The sequence below is a fragment of the Ochotona princeps genome, chromosome 1 (assembly GCF_030435755.1).
Source record: "Ochotona princeps isolate mOchPri1 chromosome 1, mOchPri1.hap1, whole genome shotgun sequence".
NCBI classification, from domain to species: Eukaryota; Metazoa; Chordata; class Mammalia; order Lagomorpha; family Ochotonidae; genus Ochotona; species Ochotona princeps.
This window is the reverse complement of record NC_080832.1, coordinates 110,283,474-110,308,649: the sequence shown is the minus strand read 5'-3', so window position 1 is coordinate 110,308,649 and position 25,176 is coordinate 110,283,474. Positions and strand designations below refer to the sequence as shown.

The following is a 25,176-nucleotide window of genomic DNA, read 5'->3' as shown; positions in this document are numbered from 1 at the left end:
GTTAAAACACCTAATGCCATTCCTTTTCTTTCAGTTACATACAAGTTAAAAGTTCTGCCCGTGGGGAGACTCAGAGCAGGGGCCTTAAGAAGGGACTCTTTTAACTGTGTAACGACCCTCTGAGAATCTGGAGTCCATATTAGAATATGAGTTCCAGTTGCCTGTGTGTCCTTTATTAATTGGTATAAAGGACGAGCTAGTTCTCCATACCCAGGTATCCAAAGCCGGCAAAATCCAGTCACTCCTAGAAAGCCCCTCAGTTGCCTGAGGGTCGTGGGGAGAGGAAAGTTTACTATAGGTTTGATTCTGTCCTCCTCTAGCTCTCACTTTCCCTCAGATATAGTCAGACCCAAATACTTCACAGAAGGTTGGCACAGCTGGGCCTTAGACTTTGAGACTTTATAGCCTCGCTCAGCTAAGAAATTAAGGAGAGCTACAGTCCCATTCTGGGAGTCTTCCTCTGTCTGAGCGCAAAGGAGGAGGTCATCCACATATTGTAGGACAACTACCTGGGGGTAAGAAAATTCTAGTAGGTCTCTGGACAGTGCTTGTCCAAAAAGATAAGGGCTGTCCCGGAAACCTTGTGGGAGCACATTCCATGTTAATTGTGAGGACTGGGTGTGAGGGTCCTAGAAGGCAAACAGAAACTGAGACTCAGGGTGAAGAGGAATACAAAAGAAAGCATCCTTTAGTTCTAGCACTGTGAACCAAGCTGCCCTCTCTGGGATCTGTGAGAGTAAAGTATAAGGATTAGGAACCACTGGATGTAAGGGCACTACAGCTTCATTAATGAGACGGAGGTCCTGTACTAGTCTCCATTCCCCACTTGCCTTCTGAACCAAGATAGGAGTGTTGCAGGGACTATTGCAGGGTTTCAGAAGTCCCTGTTCCCGGAGATTGTTCACTATGGCTATCAATCCTTTCCGTGTCTCAGGTTTTAAGGGATACTGCCGCTGATTTGGGAAGGAAGATGGATCTTTAAGGTGAATCTGAACTGGCTGTACAGTTAAAGCTCGACCAATTCTCCCTTGTACACTCCAAACTTCTGGGTTAATTTCTGTCTCCATTAGAGGAAGGCATAGCATCTCTCCTGGTCCTATAAGTACTGTAGTCTTCATTGAGCCAGGAGATCCCTGCCTAGTAAGGGTGCAGGACTCTCTGGTATAATCAGGAAGGAATGAGTGAACATTAGGTCATTCCAGACACAGCTCAAAGGCTTAGTAAAGCGTCTAACTTGGGGAATTCCTGACACACCCCTTACGGTCACAGTTTGAGAGGAGAGGGAGCCCCCCAGGCCAGATCGAAGGACGGAGAACGTCGCTCCGGTATCCAAGAGGAAATCTACAAGATTTCCCTCCACCGTGAGAACCACCCGGGGCTCCTGGTTGCTGATGGAATGCATCACCGGAGCCTGTAAGGAAAGCCCCGGGCCCCTTCAGTCCTGTATGGGAGACTCTCTAGAGTTGACTGGCCCCGGAGTCTTAGACCTTCTGAGGGCAGTCAAACTTCCAGTGGTCTCCTTTGCAAATAGGACATGGACTTGGATGCTTCCTCCGGCCATCCCTGGCCAGATGGCCTCGGGTTTTACAGCGAAAGCACAAAGGAGCTCTCTGGGGGTCTGGCTGGGATTCAGACATTACCAGGAGCGTGCCTTTCCTCCTATTCCTTTTCTCTAGCCCTTGGGTCTCCTCCTGCTCTCTGTTATAAAAGACCGCAGTGGCTACTTTCAAGAGGTCATCTAGGGAGTTGTCAGGCCCAACTACAGCCTTCTGAAGTTTCTTCCTAATATCTGGAGCAGACTGGATTAGAAATCTGTCCCTCAAGATGGTCTGCCCTTCTACAGAGTCAGGATCAAGGGGAGTGTACTTCTTTAAGGTCTCTCTTAAACGCTCTAGAAAAGCTGAGGGGTTCTCCTGTGGTTCTTGATCAATTAGAGATAACTTAAAGTAATTAAGGGGTTTGGAACCTGTCTTTTTTTAAGCCCTCAATAGCACAGGTGACAAAGTGCTTCCTTCGCCATTCGTCCAAGGGATCATTAGGATCCCAATTAGGCTCCTCTTGGGGAACTGCCTGTTTGCCTGACGGGTAATGTATGGAACTATCATGGACAATAACCCTAGCATCCCTTCCCTGGGCGATAAATATATCATCTCCATATTCCTCAGCCGCTTGAATAGCTATGACCCTTTGTTGTCTCGTCAAAGTCTGGTCAAAGAGCATCATCACATCCTTCCAGGTTAATTCATACACCTGTGCTAAACTCTGAAAAACATCTACATAGTTGTCTGGGTCATCTGTAAAGCTCCCTAGCTCTGCTTTAATTTGTCTAAGATCTTGCAAGGGAAAAGGCACTTGGACCTGAACTGGCCCTTGTATTCCTGGCATCTGCTGAAGGGGCAGCATCTTAGCAGGGGGCCCTGTGGGAGGCATACTCTGAGAGTAGGGAGGACAGGTTGGAAGAGCAGGCAGATCCCGGAAGGACTGCTGTGGTCCTGGCGCGGGTGCCGCTGTAGTAGGCTCAACCTTACAAACCTCCTGAAATTCTTTTCTTTCCCTCAATGCATAAAAAGTCTGAATATAGGGCATCTCTGCCCATTTCCCTGCTTTCCGACAGAAGTTATCTAGCTGTAAGATGGTATTGAGGTTTATACTTCCCTCTTGAGGCCAGCCCTCTCCATCCTCTAACTTGTAGCCTGGCCAGGCTGTGGTGCAGAAAAAGATCAGGCGCTTTTTCTTTAAATTCTGGGGATCAAAGGAATCCCAATGTTTGAGGATCAACCCCAAGGGGGTTTTTGTGGTGGATGGCTTGTTTCCCATCTGAAAAGAGAGGATAAGAAAACAGAAGCGTCCCTCAGTTTCTATCTCTCCTGAGTTTAAGACGGCTCTTAAGACTCCTATTGCTAGCCCATGGCGTCCAGGTGTACTCTGGAGACCACAGAAGTAGGGAGGGAGAGGGGAGTGAGGTCAGTACACTTGACCCACGTCGCTTGGCCTCCCACGCCTTATGGGATGTGTCTCAGTTAGAACAGCATGTGCCAGGAGTGAACAATCCGCTCCTGTTTCCTGCGCCATGCTAGACCTAGGCCTCTGCCTGGTGCATTCTGATGTCCTGGAGAACATACAAGTCAGAAACAGCATGTGCCAACCCCTGCGCCATGCTGCATCTGGGACTTCTGCCGGATAAATATGCTCTCCCTTTGAAATTTGTTCTAACCTCAAGTTGACAAGCCTGACCTCAAACTTTGGCCTGATTCTATAAGCCTGTGTCCTTAACTAAGGCTAGAGAAGAATGTGTTGACTCTAGCTTTCTGCTCACATTAGCGACTACAATTGTTAAGAACGATCCTGGAGGAACTGTCTCTGCTGCCTGCCTCGCGAAGGGATTAAAGGTGTGACGCATTCCTCCCTCAAGTCTATCTCCATTGCTCATCTTACTGATAGAGGGGCCTTGAAAGAAGCCCTGCATGGCTTTTCCCTTTTTCCCTATCACAGCCCAATTGATCTTTAGCACATACTGACCAGTAAAGCAAAACCCAAAGCATGAATCCATAAGAAGTGAGGAAACTTAGTGAGGAAAAGTTTTTGAGGAGATCCTAACAGAAAAGAAAGCGGCGGACTTGTCAGTGCCTGGGGCAGTTTGGGAATTGAGGCACGAAGCGCAGGGCTCGTGGCCTCGCTGTGGGTTGCGCCCATTCTTACCGACAACGGAGTCCCCGCGGAAGGAAGGAAAGAGTGCAGATTCAAACAACTCAAATTCAACATACCGTATGATCCAGCAATAGCACTCCTAGGAATATATCCAGAACACTTGTTTTATGAGAAACCAACATGCACTCCTATGCTCATAGCAGCACAGTCAGTAATTGCAAAAACATGGAAGCAACCAAAATGCCCATCAACAGAGGATTGGATAAGAAAGCTATGGTTCATCTACTCCATGGAATACTACTCAGCTATTAAAAAAAACAAAATGCAGTTCTTTGTGGCCAAATGGGCCAAACTGGAAACCATAATGCTAAGGGAAATGAGCCAATCCCAAAAGGTTAAATACCACATGTTTGCCTTAATTTAAGATGATATGATGTTATGTATAACATGTTATGTTTTGAATGTTATATGTTGTGTATAAACTAAAATTGAAGTGTAGGTGAGGTGGTCACAGAAGGTGGCTGGGAACTCGCATTTACTTTTAACATATTGGTTCCTCATTACTATGTCAATTAATTCCATAATGATGTAAATTTTTGCTGATGGTATGTTGGAGCTTTCAATTGACTGGGATGATACTCTGCTGGCTCTGTCTTCAGACCAGAGAGGGTATACCTAAGAAGCCGTTGAACTTGACTGGACAATAAGATGCTGGACTCTGTGTTTGGTATACGCTTGCAATGGGGGAATCTCAACTGAACTTGAGCTGTGGTTATGCAACAAGGTGGAGGAATCCACCATGGTGGGAGGGTTTGGGGAGGGGTGGGAGAACCCAAGTATCTATGTAACTGTGTCACATAATACAATGTAATTAATGAAGTTAAATAATAAATAATTAAAAAAAAAGAGTGCAGATTTCAGCCCGACACCTTGACGGGCTGTCGGAGTCCGGGGTACAGTCCAGAGGCCTTTCGAAAAACATCAGGGAGTGGCCCTGGCCAGAATTTCTGAGGCACCCTAAGACTTCCCCACAGTCTCACGCGACGGGCTTAGTCCGCGGAAAGGAAACTGAGTTTGAACAAAACCGACATTCCTGGAGCTGAGGAGAGAGAAGAGAAAGGTAGAATCCCAGCTTCCTTAGACTGAGCACCCAGGTACCTTTCCCATCGGGAAGCGCTTCACGGTCCTCTGCTCGCTAGAGGTCTAGGGTCAGGCAGACGGACTTTAGGGGAACGCCAGGGAGTGCCCTGGCCAGATCTCCTATTCGTCCAAGCCTTCTCCCACATCACCAAGGGCCAACCTGCCAGGGTGGCATTTCATGGCGCCGTGCCCACTGGGCTTCTTGGGGACTGAGGTCAGCCGATGGGCTTTTAGGGGACGCCAGGGAGTGCCCTGGCCAGACCCACTAGTCATCCAGGCCTACCCTCCATGCGGCGCTGATCCACGGAAGCGAGAGGAGCCGTTTCCCAGCGCCTAGCCCACCGGGCATTTGTGGGGACCAGGGTTAGTCAATTAGCTTTCGGGGAACACCAGGGAGTGCCCTGGCCAGGACCCCTACTTGTCCAGGTTTTCCCTGTCCTTCCTGTGGCGCAGATCCACGGGAAGCGGGCAGCGAGAAAAGATCAGAAAAGTGTCCCAGCTCCAGGGGATCAATTTAGCCGAACTCAGCAAGCCTCGCCCCTGAGTCTTAAGACCGGTGGCCGCGCTAGACGCATTTATCTGGCCGACAGGGACCCGGTGTTTCTTTTTCCAAGAGTTACTAATTGTGGAGAACTAGTGTCTCCGAAACACAGGATAGAAAGTCCGCTTTGCTCACCGTCCGACGAGATGGATGTTTGCAGGCTGGCTGGAGGAATTTCGCTGGTAGGATCCAAGTCACAAGGCGCCAAAACTGTTGTAGGGTTTTTGAACCCCGAATACTGCAGCAACCTCAAATTCTTGTCTCGCAGGAAAGAAGAATTTTCATGCGGACACAGTTTAGTTTTAAAGTAAGATTTATTAGAAAAGCTAAGAAAGACTCCCATCCTAGTGACGAGAGGGGGTTCTGAGATTAAAAAAAGACCCGTGCATGGGGGGTGTTGTGACCTTTTAAAGCTTTAGTTCAAAGAGGGGGTTTTTCCAAGGGCAAAGGAATTTCCTGGTCTCCAGGTATCTGCCTTTGGGACAAAAAAAGACCAGAGAGGTGCTAGACAGGACATTCCAGGCCTTAGGCATCTGCATATTACTTCCTGCCCTCCTTTCAATGATAAAGAGATAGGCCTGAGACCTTCCTACACCTTGGCCAGAGGTAATGGCTGGTGCTTCAGGTGGGGAATTGGTATGCTAATAGCACCCTTGTCCCTTGAAAGAGACTGCTCTGGTGAATCTAAAATATGGTGGGGAAGTTCCCTTTTATATTTGGGAAGAAAAATGACTTGGGGACCCAGAATACCCTAACTGCCTACCACCCAGTCTAACTCCTCTCACACCATTCTTGTGGAATTTAGACTGACAAGCCTTCTGCCAATGAAATCCTTTCTCACACCGTGGACAGACAGTGCGAGGAATATTTAAATTTGATCTAGCAGTGTCCTTATAAGTTTCTTCCTGTTTGAAATTTTGAGATGAGTTTCTGGCAGGACAACTGTGACTAAAATGCCCTACTCCGTCACGAGAATAGCAATTGTTTCTTTTTTTACGTCTTTGATTGCCTCTTATGTTCTTTAAAGTCTGAATCACAGTTTGACTTTGAAGAGCTGCAGCAATAGTTAACCCTTCAATGTAAGATGGAGTTACCTCGGCACAAGCTCTAACATAATCTGACAAATTTCCTGTCCTTCTCACTGGCTGAATTAAGGTTTGGCAAGTTGAAGTAACATTTTCAAAAGCTAACTGTTTAACTATAAGATCTGTAGCTGTACTGTTCATTACTGTCCTGCTCACTGCTTCTGTGAGTCGAGCTACAAAATCTTCAAAAGGCTCCTCAGCTTTCTGTTTAACATTTACAAAACCTAAAGACTTTTGATCTGGAGACAGCAGGCGTTTCCATGCTCCTATTGCCATGGAGGAGATAAGCTGCAATGTCTCCTTAGGCAGATTAAGTTGTTCTGAAACGCCAGGATGAGTGCCCTGTCCTAAAAGCATGTCTAAGGTAAGAGAAGGTTTGCCCCGCCTCACAGATCCCTGAGACTTTACTTTTGCCTTAGCTAATTCCTCATATTCCACTTTCCACAAAAGGAAGTTTCCTCCTGTGAGGCAAGCCTTGGCAGTCTGAAACCAATCGTAAGGAGTCATCCACTTTGCTCCAAGGCTCTCCACCATTGCCATAGTGTACGGGGAGTTTGGCCCATAGTCAGAGACAGCGTGCTTTAGTTCTTTAATAAGTTTATAAGGCAATGGTTCCCATTCAAGTTCATCCCGCTCGTAAATAGGAAAACAGAAAAAATCGCCTTCCTTATGTGCCTGCTGCATTGCTCCTTTAAAACCAATCTTTGTTAGATCTGGTCTATCTGGAAACAGCTCAGAATGCTTAGCTGAATACCTTGAAGGCTTATCATTAACAGCAGGAGACCTTTTATCATGTAATTCAGCCATTTGCCCCTTTTCACAATCTCTAAGTCCTGGTTCAAATATTTCTGGTTTAAAAAAATCTTCCTCGGGCCAGCGGCGTGGCCTGGTGGCTAAGGTCCTCGCCTTGAATGCGCCGGGATCCCATATGGCTGCTGGTTCTAATCCCGGCAGCTCCACTTCCTCTTTATCTCTCCTCCTCTCAGTATATCTGACTTTGTAATAAAAATAAAAAAACAAATCTTTAAAAAAAAAAAATCTTCCTCATCTGTTAAACCTTCCTGGTTAGTTTTACAATATTTTACATTATATTCAGGACAGACACTTTCTATTGAGCCGTAACTAAGGCCTAAGCCTCCCTTCTCAGGATTAAGAAAGGGAATATGTTCTCTCCGCTGAGCTGAAGGTGCGGGATAAGGCTCAGGTCCCACATCTAGTGCCTGCCTTAAAGCATTCCAAATGGCATATGCAGAGGATGGCATGCCCACTCTTCCATTACTCCGATACCACCTTTTCATATCATTCCCTACCTGATCCCATGTGTGTAAGTCTAAAGTGCCCTGCTCAGTAAACCACGGGCTAACTTTTTGTACAAATTGTAAAAATTCTAATAGTTGCTTTCTGCTAACTTTAATGCTCTTCCTATGTAAGGAATGTTTAATAATATCAGCATATAAACTTCTTTCACTAGAATCACTCTGGCCCATTTTTACAGCACAGAGGGCACAAGACTTCTCAAAAACTGTTCTGACTATTCACCCCTCCTAATCTGACCTTCTGTCAGGGGGCCTGCAGCACCCTGGGTGAAGTCCTATCCACGCCGCAAACAAAAGAAAAGACCTACCTTCATCGAGCACTCACGTTGGGCGCCACTTGCCGGAGTCCAGGCCCGGGCCGGGGTTCAAAACTCGTGAAGTGTGCGTGGATGAGGCGCAAAGAGAGAAAGAAAGAGACGGACCACTAGGATTCCATGATTATAGTGGACTATGCAATAATGCCGTCTGCTTTATTTTAGCAGAATCAGTCAAACTCTGGCTCAGGCTTTCCACGTCATGGTCAAGTGGGTATTTCTAAGGACAACCCTGCCACCTGCTTTACCCAAAAACAATAGAAGTTCCTGCTATAATTCTTATTCTACAACTTAATGTTGTATCACAAAGAAAAGGAGAACCTAAAGATTAAGGAAAGAATGAAACCCTAAATACAGGTCCCTTGATTAGCATAAGGTGAATGGGGACAGCCAAGACAGTAGGAATAATAGAAGGCCCTTTTGTAAGACATTATTATTGACATTAACCTCCAAGCTCACATTGTGTAAAAAGCCAGTCTCACAGTAGCAAAAATGCCTGGATAGATTAGAATTCTTCCGCAGGGTGGTCTGGTATCCATGCAAAGGAAGGTGGAGCTGCATCCAGGTGGCTGTAGATATCCGCCCGGCCCTGCCTCAGCGGGAGGTTCCTTGCGGCCCTGCCAGCAATGGAACAATGTCTTCACACCCTCGTGTCCCCCACATCCACTGCACGGACCCCAACAGAGAACAGCATCTGTGGGAGCTGTGTGACCAAGTGCAAAGAGTGGGCTCTCCTAGAGAGGTGATTCCTTAAGACAAGCAGACAAGGTTTAGTCCAGCCTTAAATATTGCCAGATTAAGGAGTAACCGAGGGATACTTTGTATGCTGTGATGTGGTTAACATCAGAAGGACATCTGTGCCTTGAAGTACCTTCTGTATCAGGTGTTTTTTGCATCAAAGTCTACATTTGCAACAAAGTCTAGATCTTCAAATTTGAGCACTGCTGGTCCCCTGCATGGCCCTTTTCAAAGGCATGTACCTTTGAAAAACTTCCCAAAGTAAGATGCTAACACCTGAATCATCTAATTATACACAGAAATAACTTCTGCAATGACTTATTTTGTATACAAGTACAATTTATTTCATATACATTACTTACTGATTTTTTTCAGCTTTATTAATTTTGAATTTTGTGGTCCCAAATGACCACAAAACCCAGGGTTATTCACTCTTTTTTTTTTTTTTTAGACACAGAAAGATATTCCATTTGCTGATTTGTTTCCCAAACGTTGGCAACAGCCACAGCTGGGCCAGCACAAAGCTGGAAGGTGGAGCTTAGTCCAGGTCTTCCAGTTGGGTGGTAGGGATGCAAGTACCTGAGGCTTCACTTGCAGCCTTCCAGGGTGTTCACTGGGAGGAAGCTGGAATCAGAAGTGGAGCTAGGACAGGAGTCCAGGCACTCTATTATGGGATGTCGGCATCCCAAGCAGTGTCTTAATCCTATGCCAAAAAGCTGTCGCATATAAAATTACTTCATCAAGTCCTTGTACATTCATTGCACTCACATACAACTGTAGAGTATTCAAGTGTTAGCTCATTCATTTAGTTTAAGTTGCTATGGATGAGTTTATTTCTTCTGAACAGTTTGGCAGTGCTGGTGTTTGGGGGAAGTGGGATGGAGAGAAGAGATGAAAGGATATTCTGAACTATTGAGTAGGGAATGAATGGTAAGGACATCCTGGGGAAGACTTAGCTTAAGACCTGCATGGAGAAGAGACCTGCTGGGCCTCAGGCTGGCTGTCTACAAGACCAAAGGCAACAGCTGAAGTATAGCCTGTAATGTGTATGAAGAGGTCTGAATCAAAGCCAACAGATGAAGCTTATTTGTTAGTTTGTTTAAGATTTGTTTAATTTTTGTGGAAAGGTAGATATACAGAGAGGAGGAGAGACAGAGAGGAAGATCTTCCGTCCGATGGTTTACTCCCCAAGTGACCGCAACAGCTGGAGCTGAGCCAATTTGAAGCCAGGAACCAAGAGCTTCTTCTGGGTCTCCCATGTGGGAGCAGGGTCCCGAGGCTTTGGGCCGTCCTTGACTGCTTTCTTAGGCCACAAGCAGGGAGCTGGATAGAAGAGGGGGCCACCAGGACTAGAAACGGTGCCCATATGGGATCCCAGCATATGCAAGGCGTGGACTTTAGCCACTAGGCTATCTCACCAGACCTAACATTTCATATATATTAATTTAGGGGAACTTCAACAGTGGAATTCTAGCAAAAGCCATTAACTGAAAATTTTAAGATTCAGAATTTTGGAGCATTCCTTCAATATTTTATAGGGAAAGAAATCAGATTGTAAGAGTTCCTAGCTATATCTCTGTAATAATCTAGTTTGCAATTTTTGACATATAAAATCCTCATTCCTGGGTCTGTGCAGTGGTATTGCAGGATAATTCTTAACCTGCAGTGCTGACATTTTATGAAGGCACCAGTTCATTTCCTGGCTGCTTCATTTTGTTGCTGGGGTATTTTTTCTTTCTTTTTTTAATTTAAAATTTTTATTTTTAATTCTTTCATTTTATATTGGAAAGGAAGATGAGCTATACAGAGAGGAGACACAAAAAGACCTTCGATCCACTGGTTCACTCCCCAAATGACCACAATGGCTGGAGCTGAGCCAATCTGAAGCCAGGAGTCAGGAGCTTCTTCTGGATCTTCCATGTGGATTCAGGGTCCCAAGGCTTTGGACCATCTTCTACTGCTTTCCTAGGTTACAGGAAGGGAGCTGGATGGGAAATGGAGCAGCCGGGACATGAACTGGTGCCCATGTGGGATCCCGGCACTTACAACGTAAAAATTTAACCATTGAGTCATCAGCCATCACACTGGGCCCTTTTTTAAAAAAAATTTAAATTTATGTTTAAATGTCTGTTACATATGTGAGGGGATTGCAGACACCTGCAGGTCTCTGGATGGTGTGGAAGGGATGAGGGGGAAGCTGAATGAGGGAAAAAACCCCACCCTCCCTCCTGTGGCCATGGTGGGTAGAGAGGAGAGGGAGATGTTTGCCTCTCTTTGCTGCAAGATCACATGAGCACCAGGGGACAGAGGTGGTCTCCTGCTTTTGTCCCATGGACCCTGGTGGAGGGAAGAATTTCCTGAGGAAGTTACTTGAGTAGTCTTGGTTGCTCTGAGATGATGTTAGCTTTGTTGCCACTTGCCATGCTTTCTGACTCTGTTTTGCTGTGTGCATAGCATTAGATGCTTGGTGGAGAATTTGACCTGTAGCTTTATTCAGCCTGCCCTTCTTCCCATTTTTTGGTGAGGCACTCAAATTCCTGTCTTTCATTTGTCATAGTGCGTTGTCTTTCCTGACAGAATCAGCAATGGAGGTGGCCCACTCCCACAACACATGCTCTGGGACCAGATCAGATGTCCTCAGGTTGGGGATCAGGTGGAGTGGACCCACTGGGCCAACTCCTGAGAACCCTTACTGAGTTAGTCCCCTGATCCTGATCTTGTATGCACCAGGTGGCACTGCACCCCAGCTCAGTCCTGGCCCACCCCCAGACCCAGTTTCATGGGTGCTGCAGTCTGGTTGAGGTGACTCCCAAGGATCCCAACTAGACCTGTGCCCAGGGGCAGCACTTTTTTGTACTGACAGATGCTGTGGCCTAGCCGAGGAGACTCTTCCAGGCCTGTCCCCAACCTGGCTCTCACATTTGCTAATGGTTGCTGCAGGCTACTCGAGATCAGCTGTAGTCTACCCCAGCCTAACGCCTGCCCAGCTTGCCTACATTGGTGTATGCTGCTAGCTCTACTTTCAATCCAACACCTTGCTTATGACCTAGATAAGCAGTTGAGGACGACCCAACTCCTTGGGCCCCTGCATCCACTTGGGAGACCTGGAAAGAAGCTTCTGGCTCCTGACTTAGGACTGGCCTAACTTGAGCCGTTGTGACCATGTCCATGTGAACCAGTGACTGGAAGACCTCTCTATTTATATCTCCTTTTTTCAATCTGTAATATCTGTCTCTCAAATAAAAATAAATCTTTTCTTTACAGATTTGTTTATTAGAACATCAGATATACAGAGAGAAGGAGATAGAGGAAAATCTTCCGTTTGCTGATTCATTCCTCAAGTGGCTGCAATGGCTGGAGCTGAGCCAAACCAAAGCCAGGAGCCAGGAGCTGCTTCCTGGTCTCCCACGTGTGTGCAGGGTCCCAAGGCTTTAGGCCATCCTTGACTGCTTTTCCAGGCCACAAGCAAGGAACTGGATGGGAAGCAGGGTGCTAGAATTAGAACTGGTACCCATATGGAATCTCATCGTGTGCAAGGTGAAGACTTTAGCCATTAGGCTAACGTGCCGAGCTCATAAAAATAAATCTTAAAACAAAAACTCTCATCCTAGAGTTCAGGAGAATCCATAGGTAAGGTGTCTTCTGTTTATTCACAGATATTTGTGGAGCGCCATTTTAGGTACAAAGATACTTGATAAATAAAACAAAGCATTTATTTCTTTCTAGTAAAGGGGAAGGTGAATAAAAATAAGGTAAGGAAACTTTGAGTCTTACATTCCAGTAACATGAGGAAATGAGATGGGGGAAGGAAATAGCAGTGTTACAATAGGATAATCAGGGCCTGGTGCAGTAGCCTAGCGACTAAAGCCCTCATCTTGGCATGGTCCGGGATCCCATATGGGCACTGGTGGTGTCCTGCCCAACTTCCTATCCACTGCCTGCTTGTGGCCTGGGAAAGCAGTCGAGGATGGCCCAAAGCCTTGGCGGTTAAAGTCCTCGCCTTGAATTGCCGGGGTCCCTTATGGGAACTGGTTCCAGTCCCAGCTGCCCCACTTCCCATCCAGCTCCCTGCTTGTGGCCTGGGAAATTCAGTCAAGGAAGGCCCAAAGCTTTGGGACCCTGCACCTGCATGGAAGACCCTGAAGAAGCTCCTGGCTCCTGGCTTCTGATCAGCTCAGCTCTGGCCATTGTGGTCACTTGAGGAGTGAATCAGCAGACAGAAGATCTTCCTCTCTTTCCTCCTCTCTGTATATCTTCTTTTCCAATAAAAATAAATAAATCTTAAAAGAAAAAAAATAGGGTAATCAGTGAAGACTTCTGAGAAGCTCACGCTGGAAAGATGAGAAGGTGCCCATGCAGAGATCTGAGAACTGTGTGTGCTGAGCAGAGCAGGCAAGTAAGAAGGGTCCCAGTTCAGTGAAAAACTAAAGAGAAGGCTTAAGTGACTGAAACAGCTAGTGCTGGTTCCATGTATGAGATAATATGAAAGGAATGGAGGAGTCAGGCCACTTGTTGCCTTAAATGCCCTGGAAACAAGTTTGGTAGATTGGAAGGCTTATCGGAAAAAAGGAAATGATTGGAATGGTTTTTCTATTACCACTTCAGCTGGTAACGGAAAGACTCAATAGGGGTCATAGAGATGGAAATGAATATATTAAGGACACTTTGAATCACCACCTTTAACAACCAGGGATAAGGGACTGGTCCATCAAAGATAGCTTCTCAAGTGTGTGCTGGGCAGAATCAGGCTGGACTGCAATACCCATTGGTTCCAGTGAAAGATAGGGATGGAAACAGAACCAGCCCAGCAATTGCAAGCGCCAGCTGACTGGGGTGGCAGACTATGCCGGGCCCTGTACTGGCAAGTACACGCAAGAATCAGGTCTGGGATCACCTCAGACAAAGTTTCTTTGGGGATCTCCCCAATTGAACTGCCGGACTCAGAACCCCAGCCATGAAGAGAAGGGTTCCATGATCTGCCATGGAATGCGAGTGTCAAAGCTGAGCCTCCTCAGAGGCTCAGATGGAGCAATGGACAGCATACCCAGGTGCACATGGAGGAGATGACAGTCCGTCAGAACCTGCAGAGGACACCTGGTACCACAACAGAGGTTAGAGGACAGAACGAATCAATCAACTACCCCAGCCATGTGTTGGCAGTGAAAACCTGGGCAAACAGAGGCTCTAAGGTGGGGTATGTCAACCAGTGGATTCTGCAGTGATTTAATCATGCTTGGAATGGCGAGATTTAGCAGCAATTCAGAACTGTTGAATTATCCAAACCACTTGAGCAGGACCCTCGGAGCATGCCCCACACTGGGGACCTGGAATGGGTGGGAGGCTGGGTGGGGCTTCTCCCTTTATCTCCCCCTTTACTCCAGATACAGGAGAAAAAAAAGTAATAATGTGGAAACAATAGTCTTACCCATTTTCCTGTAGCTCTTGACCCTTTGTTCCCTATTAACTATGTAAAGATTGTCAAAAATAAAGAAAAAAAGGCTTCTATGCTTGGGGTTGAGCTCTTATATAGACAACAACGTCTATACACTGAGATATCGAGATGAGAGTTTGTGGAGAATGAATACATGAAGTGCAAGAGTTGTAGTAGTGTTTGAGGGACAGTGGAAGACAGAATGAATCTGAAGATTTTCAAAATAGGTGAAGAGAGAAGTTTTTAGAAAGCCACAGTTTTATGTGTGTGTGTGTGTGTGTGTTTTTAATAAATAAAATAAATTTATTTTTATTGAAAAGGAAGACTTATAGAGAGGAGAGACATTGAGAACTTCTGTCCATTGTGAACTTCTGTTCACTCCCCAAGTGGCTGCAGCCCCTAGAGCTAAGCTGATCTGAAACCAGGAGATTCTTTTGGGTCTCCCACAAGGGTGCAGGGTTCCAAGGCTGTGGGCCATCCTTCACTATTTTCCCAGGTCACAGGCAGGGAGCTGGATGGGAAGTGGAGCAGCTGAGACACAAACCAGTTCCCATATGGGATCCTGGCATGTGCAAGGCAAGCATTTAGCCACTAGGCTCTCGTGCCACCCAGATCTTGGGTTAACGTTCCCCGCTTAGGTTAGATCATTGAAGAGGTGGCTTGTGTCCTGAGAATGATAAGCATGGGATTCTAAGCTCCAATGGCAGAAGAAGCTCAGTAAACCAGACGGGTCCATCAAGAAAGTATGACATTTGGAAAGCAGGATTCTTTTTTTTTTTTCCATTTTTTTAATTACATTTTTGACAATCTTTACATAATTAGGGTAAAAAGATTCAAGGGCTATAGGAAAGTGGGTAAGACTTATTTCCATATTTTTTCCTACATGTATCTGAGGTAAAGGGGGATATTGAGAGAGAAGCCCCACCCAGTTTCCCACCCACCCCAGGTCCCGGATGTGGGGCATGCTCTGAGATTGTAGCTCAAGTGGTTTTGATAGTTGACCAGTTATGAATTGCTGCCAGTCTCACCACTGCAAACACAATGAGGTCGTTGAAGAATCCACTGATTGACATAGTCCATCACAGAGTCTCCATCTGCCCAGTATTTCGCTGCCAACATATAGCTGAGGTGGTTGATTGACTTGTTCTGTCCTCTGTCTTTTCTTGGTTAGGGTTCTGAGTCCGGCAGTTCAACTGGGGATATCTCCCAAGAAACTTTGTCTGAGGTGTTGCCTGACCAGATTCTTGTATGTACTGGCAAGTACAGGGCCCGGCACAGTCCATCACCACGATCAGCTGATGGTTGCAATTGCTGGGTTGGTTCTGTTTTCAGTCCCGACTTCTGCTGGAACCAGTGGGTGTTGCAGTCCAGCCTGGTTCTGCCCAGCACATGCTCGGCCCTCACATAAACCAGTGGGAGCTGCAGCCTAGTCAGAGCAATCCATAATAACCCCCACCAGGCCTGTCCCCTATCCTGGTTTGCCAGTGTGTGTAGCAGACTAGTCCAATCTGTCCTACATCCTATTTGGCTCTCATACATGTCAATGGGTATTAAAGCTTAGTTCCATCTTACCAGACCCACTATGCAGCCCACACATGCTGTTGGGTGTCTCTTGTCTAGCCACCCCAGCTCCTGTCCTAGTTTTCATGCCCTCCCATGGGAGTGGTAACCCACAGAGGAGCCCACTATTTCCCTCCCAGGCCTCTCCCACTCCCGGATTATGCAATCTCCAGGTGGTTCTGTGGTTTGACTTGACAGAATTAGTCCTCCAGTGCCAGCCTCTGCCAGCTGATGCTGCGGCTAAACCCAAACAACCCTCACCCACTGTAATTTTGTTTGCTCTAGTAGGAATAATTCGCCCAGCCTGGCTTTTCCCTGATCTAGTCCACATGAGGCTCACAGGTGTTGTAGCTCTGCTTAGTCTGGTCTGCCCCCATCCCAGCTCATGCTCTCCAGTGGGAGTAGCTGTCCAGCAAGGGACATATTCCCCCTGCCGGCTCTGCCCCCTCCCTTCCTGGTTCTCACGCGTGCTGGTTGGGTGCTGCGGTCACATCCAGTACAGGCAACCTCACCTTGGCATTCCATATTGTGCACTGGTTTTTGTTGCGACCAAACCTGGCCCGACCCACACTCTGTTCTAGTGCTCAGATTTGCCAGATTTGAATCAGTGAACTGATTCAGCCTGGTCTGCCCCCAACCAGTGCCAAATGTATGCCAGTGGGAAACTTACCATGGCCTGTTTTGGGCTGTTTCCTATCATGCTTCTTGTGCTTACCTGCAGGGTCTGTGTCCTGCCAGAGGAGTTGCCCAGGCTCCTCCATCAGAACCTCTCCCAATGCCAGATTGAGCATACCGGGGGTCCATGAGCCAACCCTACTCAGTTCACCTCCTGTGAACAGTGGCTTTTCGTGACTGGCCTTCAACCCAAACTGGGGGAACCAGGATTCTTTTCAGCCTTGTCCCTTTGAGTGAGACAGAGACCGTGGACTTAGTGCAAAAGCTGGGATTGAATTATGGCTGCTTGAAGCTATACCCATACTGTGTAGTAGAAGCTTTCCTGAGAGCTTTGTCTGGCTGCATCCCATATCAACGTATTTGTCTGTCTTCAATGAAGGTACAGAAAGCATATCAATTTTGTGAATAGCTTAAAGCTGCAAGGAATGTTGAGTATGTCTGATCTGATGGCAGATTAAAAATCAGGAAAGTCTTGACAAGCTGGTGTGATAGGCTGAACTAACAAGATGATATTTAATAGGAATCAATATAAAGTCCTGCACTTGAATCCAAATTTTTCCAACCACTCAAGTACAGACTGGGCGAGACATGACTTAGTGTAACAGTTCTTGGGGAAGGGAGACATCTAATCATTCTGAGTTGGAGGCTCCCCTGCCAGTGCACTGGATGTGCTTTGAAAGCTAATGCCATTTATATGCTACAGCGATAATGTCAAGAACTGGGAAAGTGATGCTAGCTCTTGACTAAGTAATACAAATTAAGCTTCTTTTTCTTAATGTGGAATCCAGGAAAAAAAAAAATATATATATATATAAATAGGAGTCCTTTCACAGAAAATTAGAATGACAGAGAGACTCACACATATGCACTGGGAGATAGGTTAAAGTTACTCGGAACCTGAAGCAGCAAGAGAGAAGACTTAGTAGATAATTTCATAACTGTGATGTAGAAGGGAGTTTGGAATTTTGTGATAGTCTCCGGCAGAGCCAGGGCTAATGAATGGGATTTGTAGGGGAGAAAGAGCCATTGGAAAATCAGGGAACTCATCTGAATGCTGTGGTTCTTGGCTGTATTTTCAGTTAGTTGATTGGGTTGTATGGAAATAATCCCTCTATTTAATCTGTGATTGAACCAGATGCCCTTACCAGGTCATGCCGGCCCTGGGATCCTGTGGTTTCAGTTTCTTCTTGTAACTTCTCTCCTTTCTGTGTGAGGTGGTTCTGTGGCTGATGAACCCTTTAGGTTCCTTAGGAATCCAGTTTCCTAAGTCAGGACCCATGTACTCTACTGATTGATAGCTTGTGGAGGACTTAACTTTGCAGCTTAATGTGATTGTGTCTTTTCATTGTTGTCTTTCCAGGTGACTATAGGACGAGGATTGGGTGTCACGTACCAGCTGGTGTCAAAAACCTGCCCTCTGATGATTTCTCGTAACCATTGTGTTTTGAAGCAGAATTCTGAGGGCCAGTGGACAATTATGGACAATAAGGTATAGGAATTCACAGAAAAATGACTTTTTTGAGATTTATCTTTTTTTCAAATTACTTTTCTTATGTAGATAATTCATAACTCATGATAGAAAATTCAAAGTTTGGGGACTTGTGCAGAGGCTCAACAGGCTAATCTCCTGTGGGTGTCAGTTTGTATCCTGGCTGATTCAGCTCCTTGCTTCTGGCCTGGGAAAGCAGCAGAGGGTAGCCCAAAGCCTTGGTCCCCTGTATCCATGTGGGAGATCTGGAAGAAGCTCCTGGCTTCTGGCTTCAGATCGGCTTAGCTCCCACTGCTGTGGTCGTTTGGGTAGTGAACCAACAGATAGAAGATCCTCTCTCTGTCTCTCCTCTATAAATCTGCCTTTCCAATAAAAATAAATAATTATTTAAAGAGAAAAAAAAAAGGAAAGAAAACGCAAAGGTTTATCTTCTGCTCTCCTATCCTATTCTCTTTCCCAGGGGCAACTAGTGCTCTGTGGTGCTGAAATTTGAATTACAGATTGCTGCTTTGAAGGGAACATGGGAATTGGGACAGTAGGTCCTTTTCCAGAAAGTAGACCAAGCTACTGTGGGAAAAAGGAGAGACAGAGAGATCTTCCATCGCTGGTTCATTTCCCAAGTGGCCACAACAGCTGGAGCTGGGCCCATTTGAAGCCAGGAGCCAGGAGCTTCTTCCAGCTCCCCCATGTGGGTGCGGAGACCCAATCCTTGGCCATCCTCTGCTGCTTGGATTGGAAGTAAAGCAGCCTGGACTTAAACTTGAGCCCCATATGGGATGCCGATTTTGCAGGCAGAGGCTTATGGTTATCTGCATCTATTTGGAAGGCAGAAAAACAGAGAGAGTGAGTGTGTGAGTTATTATCCATCTGCTGGTTCACTCCCCAAATGGCTATAGTAACTAGGGGTGGGCCAGGCTGAAGCCAGTAGTTCTGGACTCTGTCTGGGGCTTCCACATGGGTGACAGGGGTCAAGACAGTTGATCTGTCATCTCTGCCTCTCATGATGGGTAAGCAGTAAGTTGGAGAGCAGGTGAGTAACTCGTGGTCCAGCTGTTGCTCCAGTATAGCATATGGCTATCATAAGGGGCTACGTAACCTGCTTGACCTACATGTACACCGTGCCTGCTCTCTTTTTAAATAATAAATTTATTTGAGTTTTGATGATGTTCACACAGTTAAGAAGAATGCATGCCCATTTGGACTACCAGTTAGGGTGGGGAGGGTTGAGGAACAGGGCAGAGTTGTTTAGACATGTGTTTCCAAATCTCTTTTTTTCTTGCTGTACCTGGGGAAAGAGGGGAGAGCAGGGGAGAGGGCCTGGAGTGCCTGGAGATGGGATGTGGCTACCCAGTGTCAACCCAGGGTTCCTGATGTGGAGCATGCTCTGACGGTACTGTTCAAGTGGTTTTGATAGTTCTGAGATGCTGTTGATTTCCCCCAGCAGGGGAGTCCTCACAGCTCTCCTTCTAGGCTCACCCCACCACCCTGCTGTGTCTTCAGGTGCTAGTAGATGCTGTGGCCCAGTCTAGCATGTCTGGCCTCACCTCAGCATTCCTGGGCAGATGCTACAGCCTACCCCAGCCTGGACTGCCTCCCAGTTCCTGCCCTAATATGAATTCAGCTGGTTTTGTGACTCTTGGTTTATCCTGCACTCTATCCTGGTTCTCACATCTGCCAGTGAATGTTATGACCTGGCTTACTCACATACCTGACCCACATGTATTCATCAGGTACTGTAACCTGGCCTGATCTGGGCTGCTCCAAGTCTTCTTGCGCTCACCTGCAGGGTCTATGTGTTCTGACAGAGGAGTCCCCAAGCTCTACGATATCATCTCCCAGTGGTAGATCTCACACACACCAGTGTTTTCTTGGCCCAGTTGACTTGATCAACCTTCTGTCCTTGCCTAGCCAGCCCACATCCCTCTGGCTCTTACTGTTATGTGCTACAGCCCAGTCCTGTCTGGCCCACCCCCAGACTGAGCTGTCATGTGGTTCAGCGAACCCAGCCTGTCCTGTACCCACTGTGGCTCTTGCAAGTACCAAGGGATGCTGGAGTCTAGCCCAATCTGGCATACCCAGACCCAGTCCACACCTGTGCCAAGGGACACTGCAGTCATATCCCAGCCAAGATCGCCACCCCCATTTGGCTTTCAAGCTCACTACTGGGAACCACAGCCCAGCTGGGGTGTCCACTTAGCTCCCCAACTAGGCCTGCTCCCAGCCACAGATCCTGTGTATGCCTGTGGTTGCTCCAGCCCAGCCCAGCATAACCCATCACCCAGCTTGGCCTTTGCCATTGGATGCTGCAGCCTGGCTTGGCCTGACCCGGCCCAGCCTGGCCTACCCCGAGTCCCAACTGTTGCTGGTAGGTGTTGCAGTCTAGCCCTGCCCAGCCTGCCCCTATGCCCAGCTTTCGTGCAGACCAGTAGGTGTAATAGCCTAGGCTAGCCCAACATGGCCCACAACTCACCTGACTCCTGCGCATGCTGTAGTTTGGCCTGGCTCTGCCTGGTTTGCCCCCTTTACCCCCCAGAGCCAACCCACGCACCTGCCAACAAGTGAAACAACCCTGCCTGGTCTGACCAACACCAAGTCAATTTACATGCTCAGCAGGAGCTGTGGCCCACCAGGGGAATTTCCAGGTTCCCCCACCAGGCCCAGGCCCAGACCCAGATAACATGTGTGCCAGCGGGTGTTAGAACCTTACCTGGCACAGTCTGTTCCAGTGTCAGCATTTGTGTGTGCTGGTGGATGTTGTGGCGCCAAGTCTGTGAACCTGGTCTGTTCCCAACACCAGCACCCATGAGTGTTGGCGAGTTCCATACCTAGCCTGACCCACCAACATCCCAGCCCTTGAGCAAACCAGCTGGTATGGCAGTCCCACATGAGTGAACCCACAAATCCCCCACAGAATCTGCTCCCAGACCCGATTCTCTCACATGCTGGTTAGTGTCATGGCCCAGCATGATGTGGCCCACCCCTTGCCTATTCACTGGCAGGTACTATGGTCAAGCCCTGCCAGGCAGGCCTCCCAGCCATGGATTTCATGTGTGCTGGTAGCCAGTGATTGATAGCAACAAGCCCAGCTCAGATCTCCATGTGGGTCGGGGAATTGGTTTGGCCCCTCTGGTTTCCCTCCTCTAAACCACCCAATCCCAGATCCCTCATTTACCTGCAAGTACAGTAGCCAGGTTGGTAAGAGTCCCCCAGAAGTCACTCCTCACCTGTCACATTCTCCTTCAATAGTCCTCTCTCCCACACATCCCCACATCCCCTTCTCTGAGCAATCCACAGCCCCCAATACCTGTGAGTGTGCACATCCCATGCCTGGTCCTCTGAAGATGTGTCATGCCACCCTGGGGCCTTGCCCGCCTTCCCCAGGCCCCGTGCACACTGGGGCATGGGTTCCCATCTGCCAATGTGCTGTCCTCTGCCTCCCACATGTCTTTAAAACATAAATAGATAAATAGCAGTGGGCAACTATGCTGACACACTGGTGTAGTTAACACAGATTTGGCATTAACCAAACCCAGAATGCCTGCCAGCTGTTAACTACTTTTCTCCTAGTGTAACACTTGCCTCCGTGCAATACATCCAACAGCTGGGCTGCTCTTTTCTTTTTTTTTTAAGGTTTATTTATTTTTTTTCCCTGCTGGACAACCACTCCCACTGGAGAGCTTGAGCTGGGATGGGGACAGACCAGACCAGGCAGGGATACAACACCTGTGAGCCTCATGTGAGCTAGATCAGGGAAAAGCCAGGCTGGGCTGACTGTTCCAACTGGTACAAGCAAAAATTAGAGTGGATGAAGGTTGGGTTGGGCTTTGCCACAGCATGAGCTGGCAGAGGCTGGCACTGGGGGCTAGATCTGTCAAGTTAAACTCCAGAACCACCTAGAGAGGGCATAATCTGGGAGTGGGAGTGGCCTAGTAGGGAAATAGTGGACACCTCCCTCTTGGGTTACCACTCCCACTGGAGAGTATGAAAACCAGGACTGGGGCAGGGGTGACTAGTCAGAAAGGCAACCAACAGCATGTGTGAGCTGGATAGTCGGGCTGGATGGGTTGAACTAGGCTTCAATGCCCATTGACATGTATGAGAGCTAAATGGGATGTAGGACAGACTGAACAAATCTGCAGTACATAGTGGCAAGCAGCATGGGAACCAGGGTAGGGGGCAGGTCTGATGGGGGTTATGGGGAGTCACCCTGACTAGGCTGCAGCTCCCACTGGTTTGCATGATGGCTGAATATGAAGTGGACAGGATCAGGCTGGACTGCAACAACCATTGGTTCTCGTGGAAGACAGAGCTGGAAATAGAACTGACCCAGCAGTTGCAATGACCAGCATGTGCATAAGCTGATTGGGGTGGTGGACTGTTCTGGACACCATACTGGCATGCACACAAGAATCAGGTCTGGGATCACCTCAGATGAATTTTCTTTGGAGATCTCTCCAACTGAACTGCTGATCTCAGAACCCCAACCATGAGGAGACTATGTCAGCCAGTGGATTCTGAATAGAGTTCATCGTGCTTGGAACAGCGAGATTGGAAGCAATTCAGAACAGTTGAACTATCAAAACTGCTTGAGCAGGACCCTCGGAGCATACCTCACATCGGGGACCTGGGGTGGGTGGGAGGCTGGGTGGGGCTTCTTCCTTTGTTTTTCCCCAGACAGGGGAAAAAATGATGATAATAGTGTGGAAACAATGGTCTTACCCACTTTCCTGTAGCCCTTTGTACTCTAATCAACTATGCAAGATTATTTAAAAAAGATTTATTTTTTTTTTTGCAAAGTTAGATATACAGAGAGGAGGAGAGACAAAGAGGAAGATCACTCCCCAAGTGAGCACAGCGACCGGTGCTGCGTCAATCAGAAGCCAGGAGCCAGGAACTTCCTCCAGGTCTCCCACGCAGGTGCAGGGTTCCAAGGCTTTGGGCTGTCCTCAGCTGCTTTCCCAGACCACAAGCAGAGAGCTGAATGGGAAACGGGGCCGCTGGGTTTAGAACTGGCACCCATATGGGATCCTAGTGCATTCAAGGGAAGGACTTTAGCCGCTAGGCCATGGCGCTGGGGCCCTGGGCTGCACTTTTCATATTGTTTATTCTAAGGGATATTTCATTTGAATAAAGAGTTTTTTTGTGCTTTAAAAATGTGGAAACAGGCTGGCACCATAGCGTAGTGGACTGGGCTTCTACCTGACTGTGTTGCTGGCATCCCATATGGGTGCCAGTTCATGTCCCGGCTGCTCCACTTCTGATCCAACTTACTGCTTATTCCTGGGAAAGTAGCAGAGGATGACCCAAGTCCTTGGGCCCTGAATCCACGTGGGAGAACTGGAAGAAGCTCCTGGCTGTTGCCTTCTGGCTTTGGATCAGTTCAGCTCCAGCTGTTGCAGCCATTTGGGGAGTGGCCTAGCAGATGAAGATTTCTGTTTCTCCTTCTCTGTATATAATTTTGCCTTTTAAATTAAAAAAATACAAACTAACTTTCTTTAGTGTGGAAACCACTGGTCCAATGGTGAACATATAAAGGGGGGTAAAGTAGTATGTAGAAGCCAGCAATTAGGAAGTAGCTTAAGTGCAAATATTTGAAGTCTTTTGCCAAGTCTCTTTCAAGAAGTAGATATTTCTAACAGTTTGAATCTCAGAGCTACATTCTTTTGTAGTAAGAGATAAAAATCTGTCATACACAGGAATTGCCAGAAACTGAGAACTGAAGTATAGATAATAATAATAATATTAATAATAATAAATGGTAACAAGTGCAGTTTGGGTTTGAAATTAGATTTAAAAACGTAAAGCCTGGGAGGGAGATAGAAGCACCTGAGGCTGGTTGTCTGTGTGGGTTGCAGTTCCTCAGGTGGTCCCGGCTGTGTATCAGCATCCCGCTCTATCAGGACAGCTGTCATTGTGATCCGTGGTGCCTTAGACATGTCCTGTGTGCGTGAGCCTTTCCCGTTCTCCCCACTCCTGCTGCAATTGCTGATCACCTGCTACTCGGGGATTCCTACCTTGATCTTTCAGGCTTTGGCGTTTGAAGTGTGTGTGTGTGACATGTGAACAAACCTTCTCTGTGGAACAGTTTAGCTAGCTTCTGCCCTTCCAGCAGTTAGAATTATGGTTCTCAATACTGTTTCCCTTTTTGTCCTTACCTGGTATACTGGTGATGATACAATGAAGTTAAGAACTTTTATCCATCATAGGTCACCATTGAGAGTCAATGGCAGGGGGCCTGGCATGATGGCTCAACAGGCTGGTCCTCTACCTGCAAGCACCACCATTCTGTATGGCCATCACTTTGTGTCTTGGCTGCTCCGCCTCTCATCCAGCTCCGTTATTGACTAGAAGGAGGCATGGATTGCTGAAATGTTGACAACATGCCCCTCCCCTTTTTAAATTATTTCTGTTTCCCTCTCTCTCTCTCTTTTTTTTTTTTGTTCTTTTTGTTGTTAGATTTATTTATTTTTATTGGAAAGCCATGTATACAGTGAGGATAATTCACTCCACAAGTGACCACAACGACCAGAGCTGAGCCTGTCCAAAGCCAGGAGCCAGGAACCTCTTCCAGGATGCAGGATCCCAAGGCTTTGGGCCATCCTTGACTACTTTCCCAGGCCACAATCAGGGAACTGAATGGGAAACTGGACATCCGGGATTAGAACTGGTGCCCATATGGGATCCTGGTGCATTCAAAGCAAGGACTTTTAGCCACTAGGCTTACCACACTGGGCCCATCTTGCTCTCTCTCTTTTTTTAAAGATTTATTTATCATTTTTATTGGAAAGTCATATTTATAGAGAGAAAAAGAGAGAGAAAGATCCTCCCTCTGATGGTTCACTTCCCAAGTGGCCACAACGGCCAGAGCTGAGCCAATCCGAAGCCAGGAGCCTGGAGCTTCTTCTGGGTTTCCCATGTGCATACCGGATTCTAAGGCTTTGGGTTATCCTCAACTGATTCCCTAGGCCACAAGCAGGGAGCTGGATAGCAAGTGTAGCAGCTGGGACCTATACTGGTGTCTCAGGTGGAGGATTAGCCTGATATACCACTGTACTGGTCTGTTTATCTCTCAGAAATAAGATTTGTTTTTTACTTTAATGGTAGAATTGGGGAGAGGGGGAGCGTTGGCAAAAACGCAGAGAGAGGTCTTCTGTCTTCTGGTTCACTCTGTAAATGGCTACAAGGCTGAAGCTGGGCTGATCTGCAGTCAGGAGCCAGGAGCTACTCCTAGGTCTCCCA

The 25,176-nt window shown here is 47.3% G+C and overlaps 1 protein-coding gene across 4 annotated transcripts in view; it reads left to right on the top strand.

Moving 5' to 3' along the window:
* Window positions 1-25,176, top strand: part of RNF8 (ring finger protein 8) — a 59,986-nt gene that overhangs the window by 10,669 nt on the left and 24,141 nt on the right. For all 4 annotated transcript variants that reach the window (XR_009245347.1, XM_058663747.1, XM_058663752.1 and 1 more), the window contains exon 2: window positions 17,809-17,937. Coding sequence is in view for 3 of the 4 variants with exons in the window: in XM_058663747.1 (XP_058519730.1) it covers window positions 17,809-17,937 (129 nt within the window). In the remaining variant the exon portion in view is untranslated. The remainder of the gene's footprint in view (window positions 1-17,808; window positions 17,938-25,176) is intronic.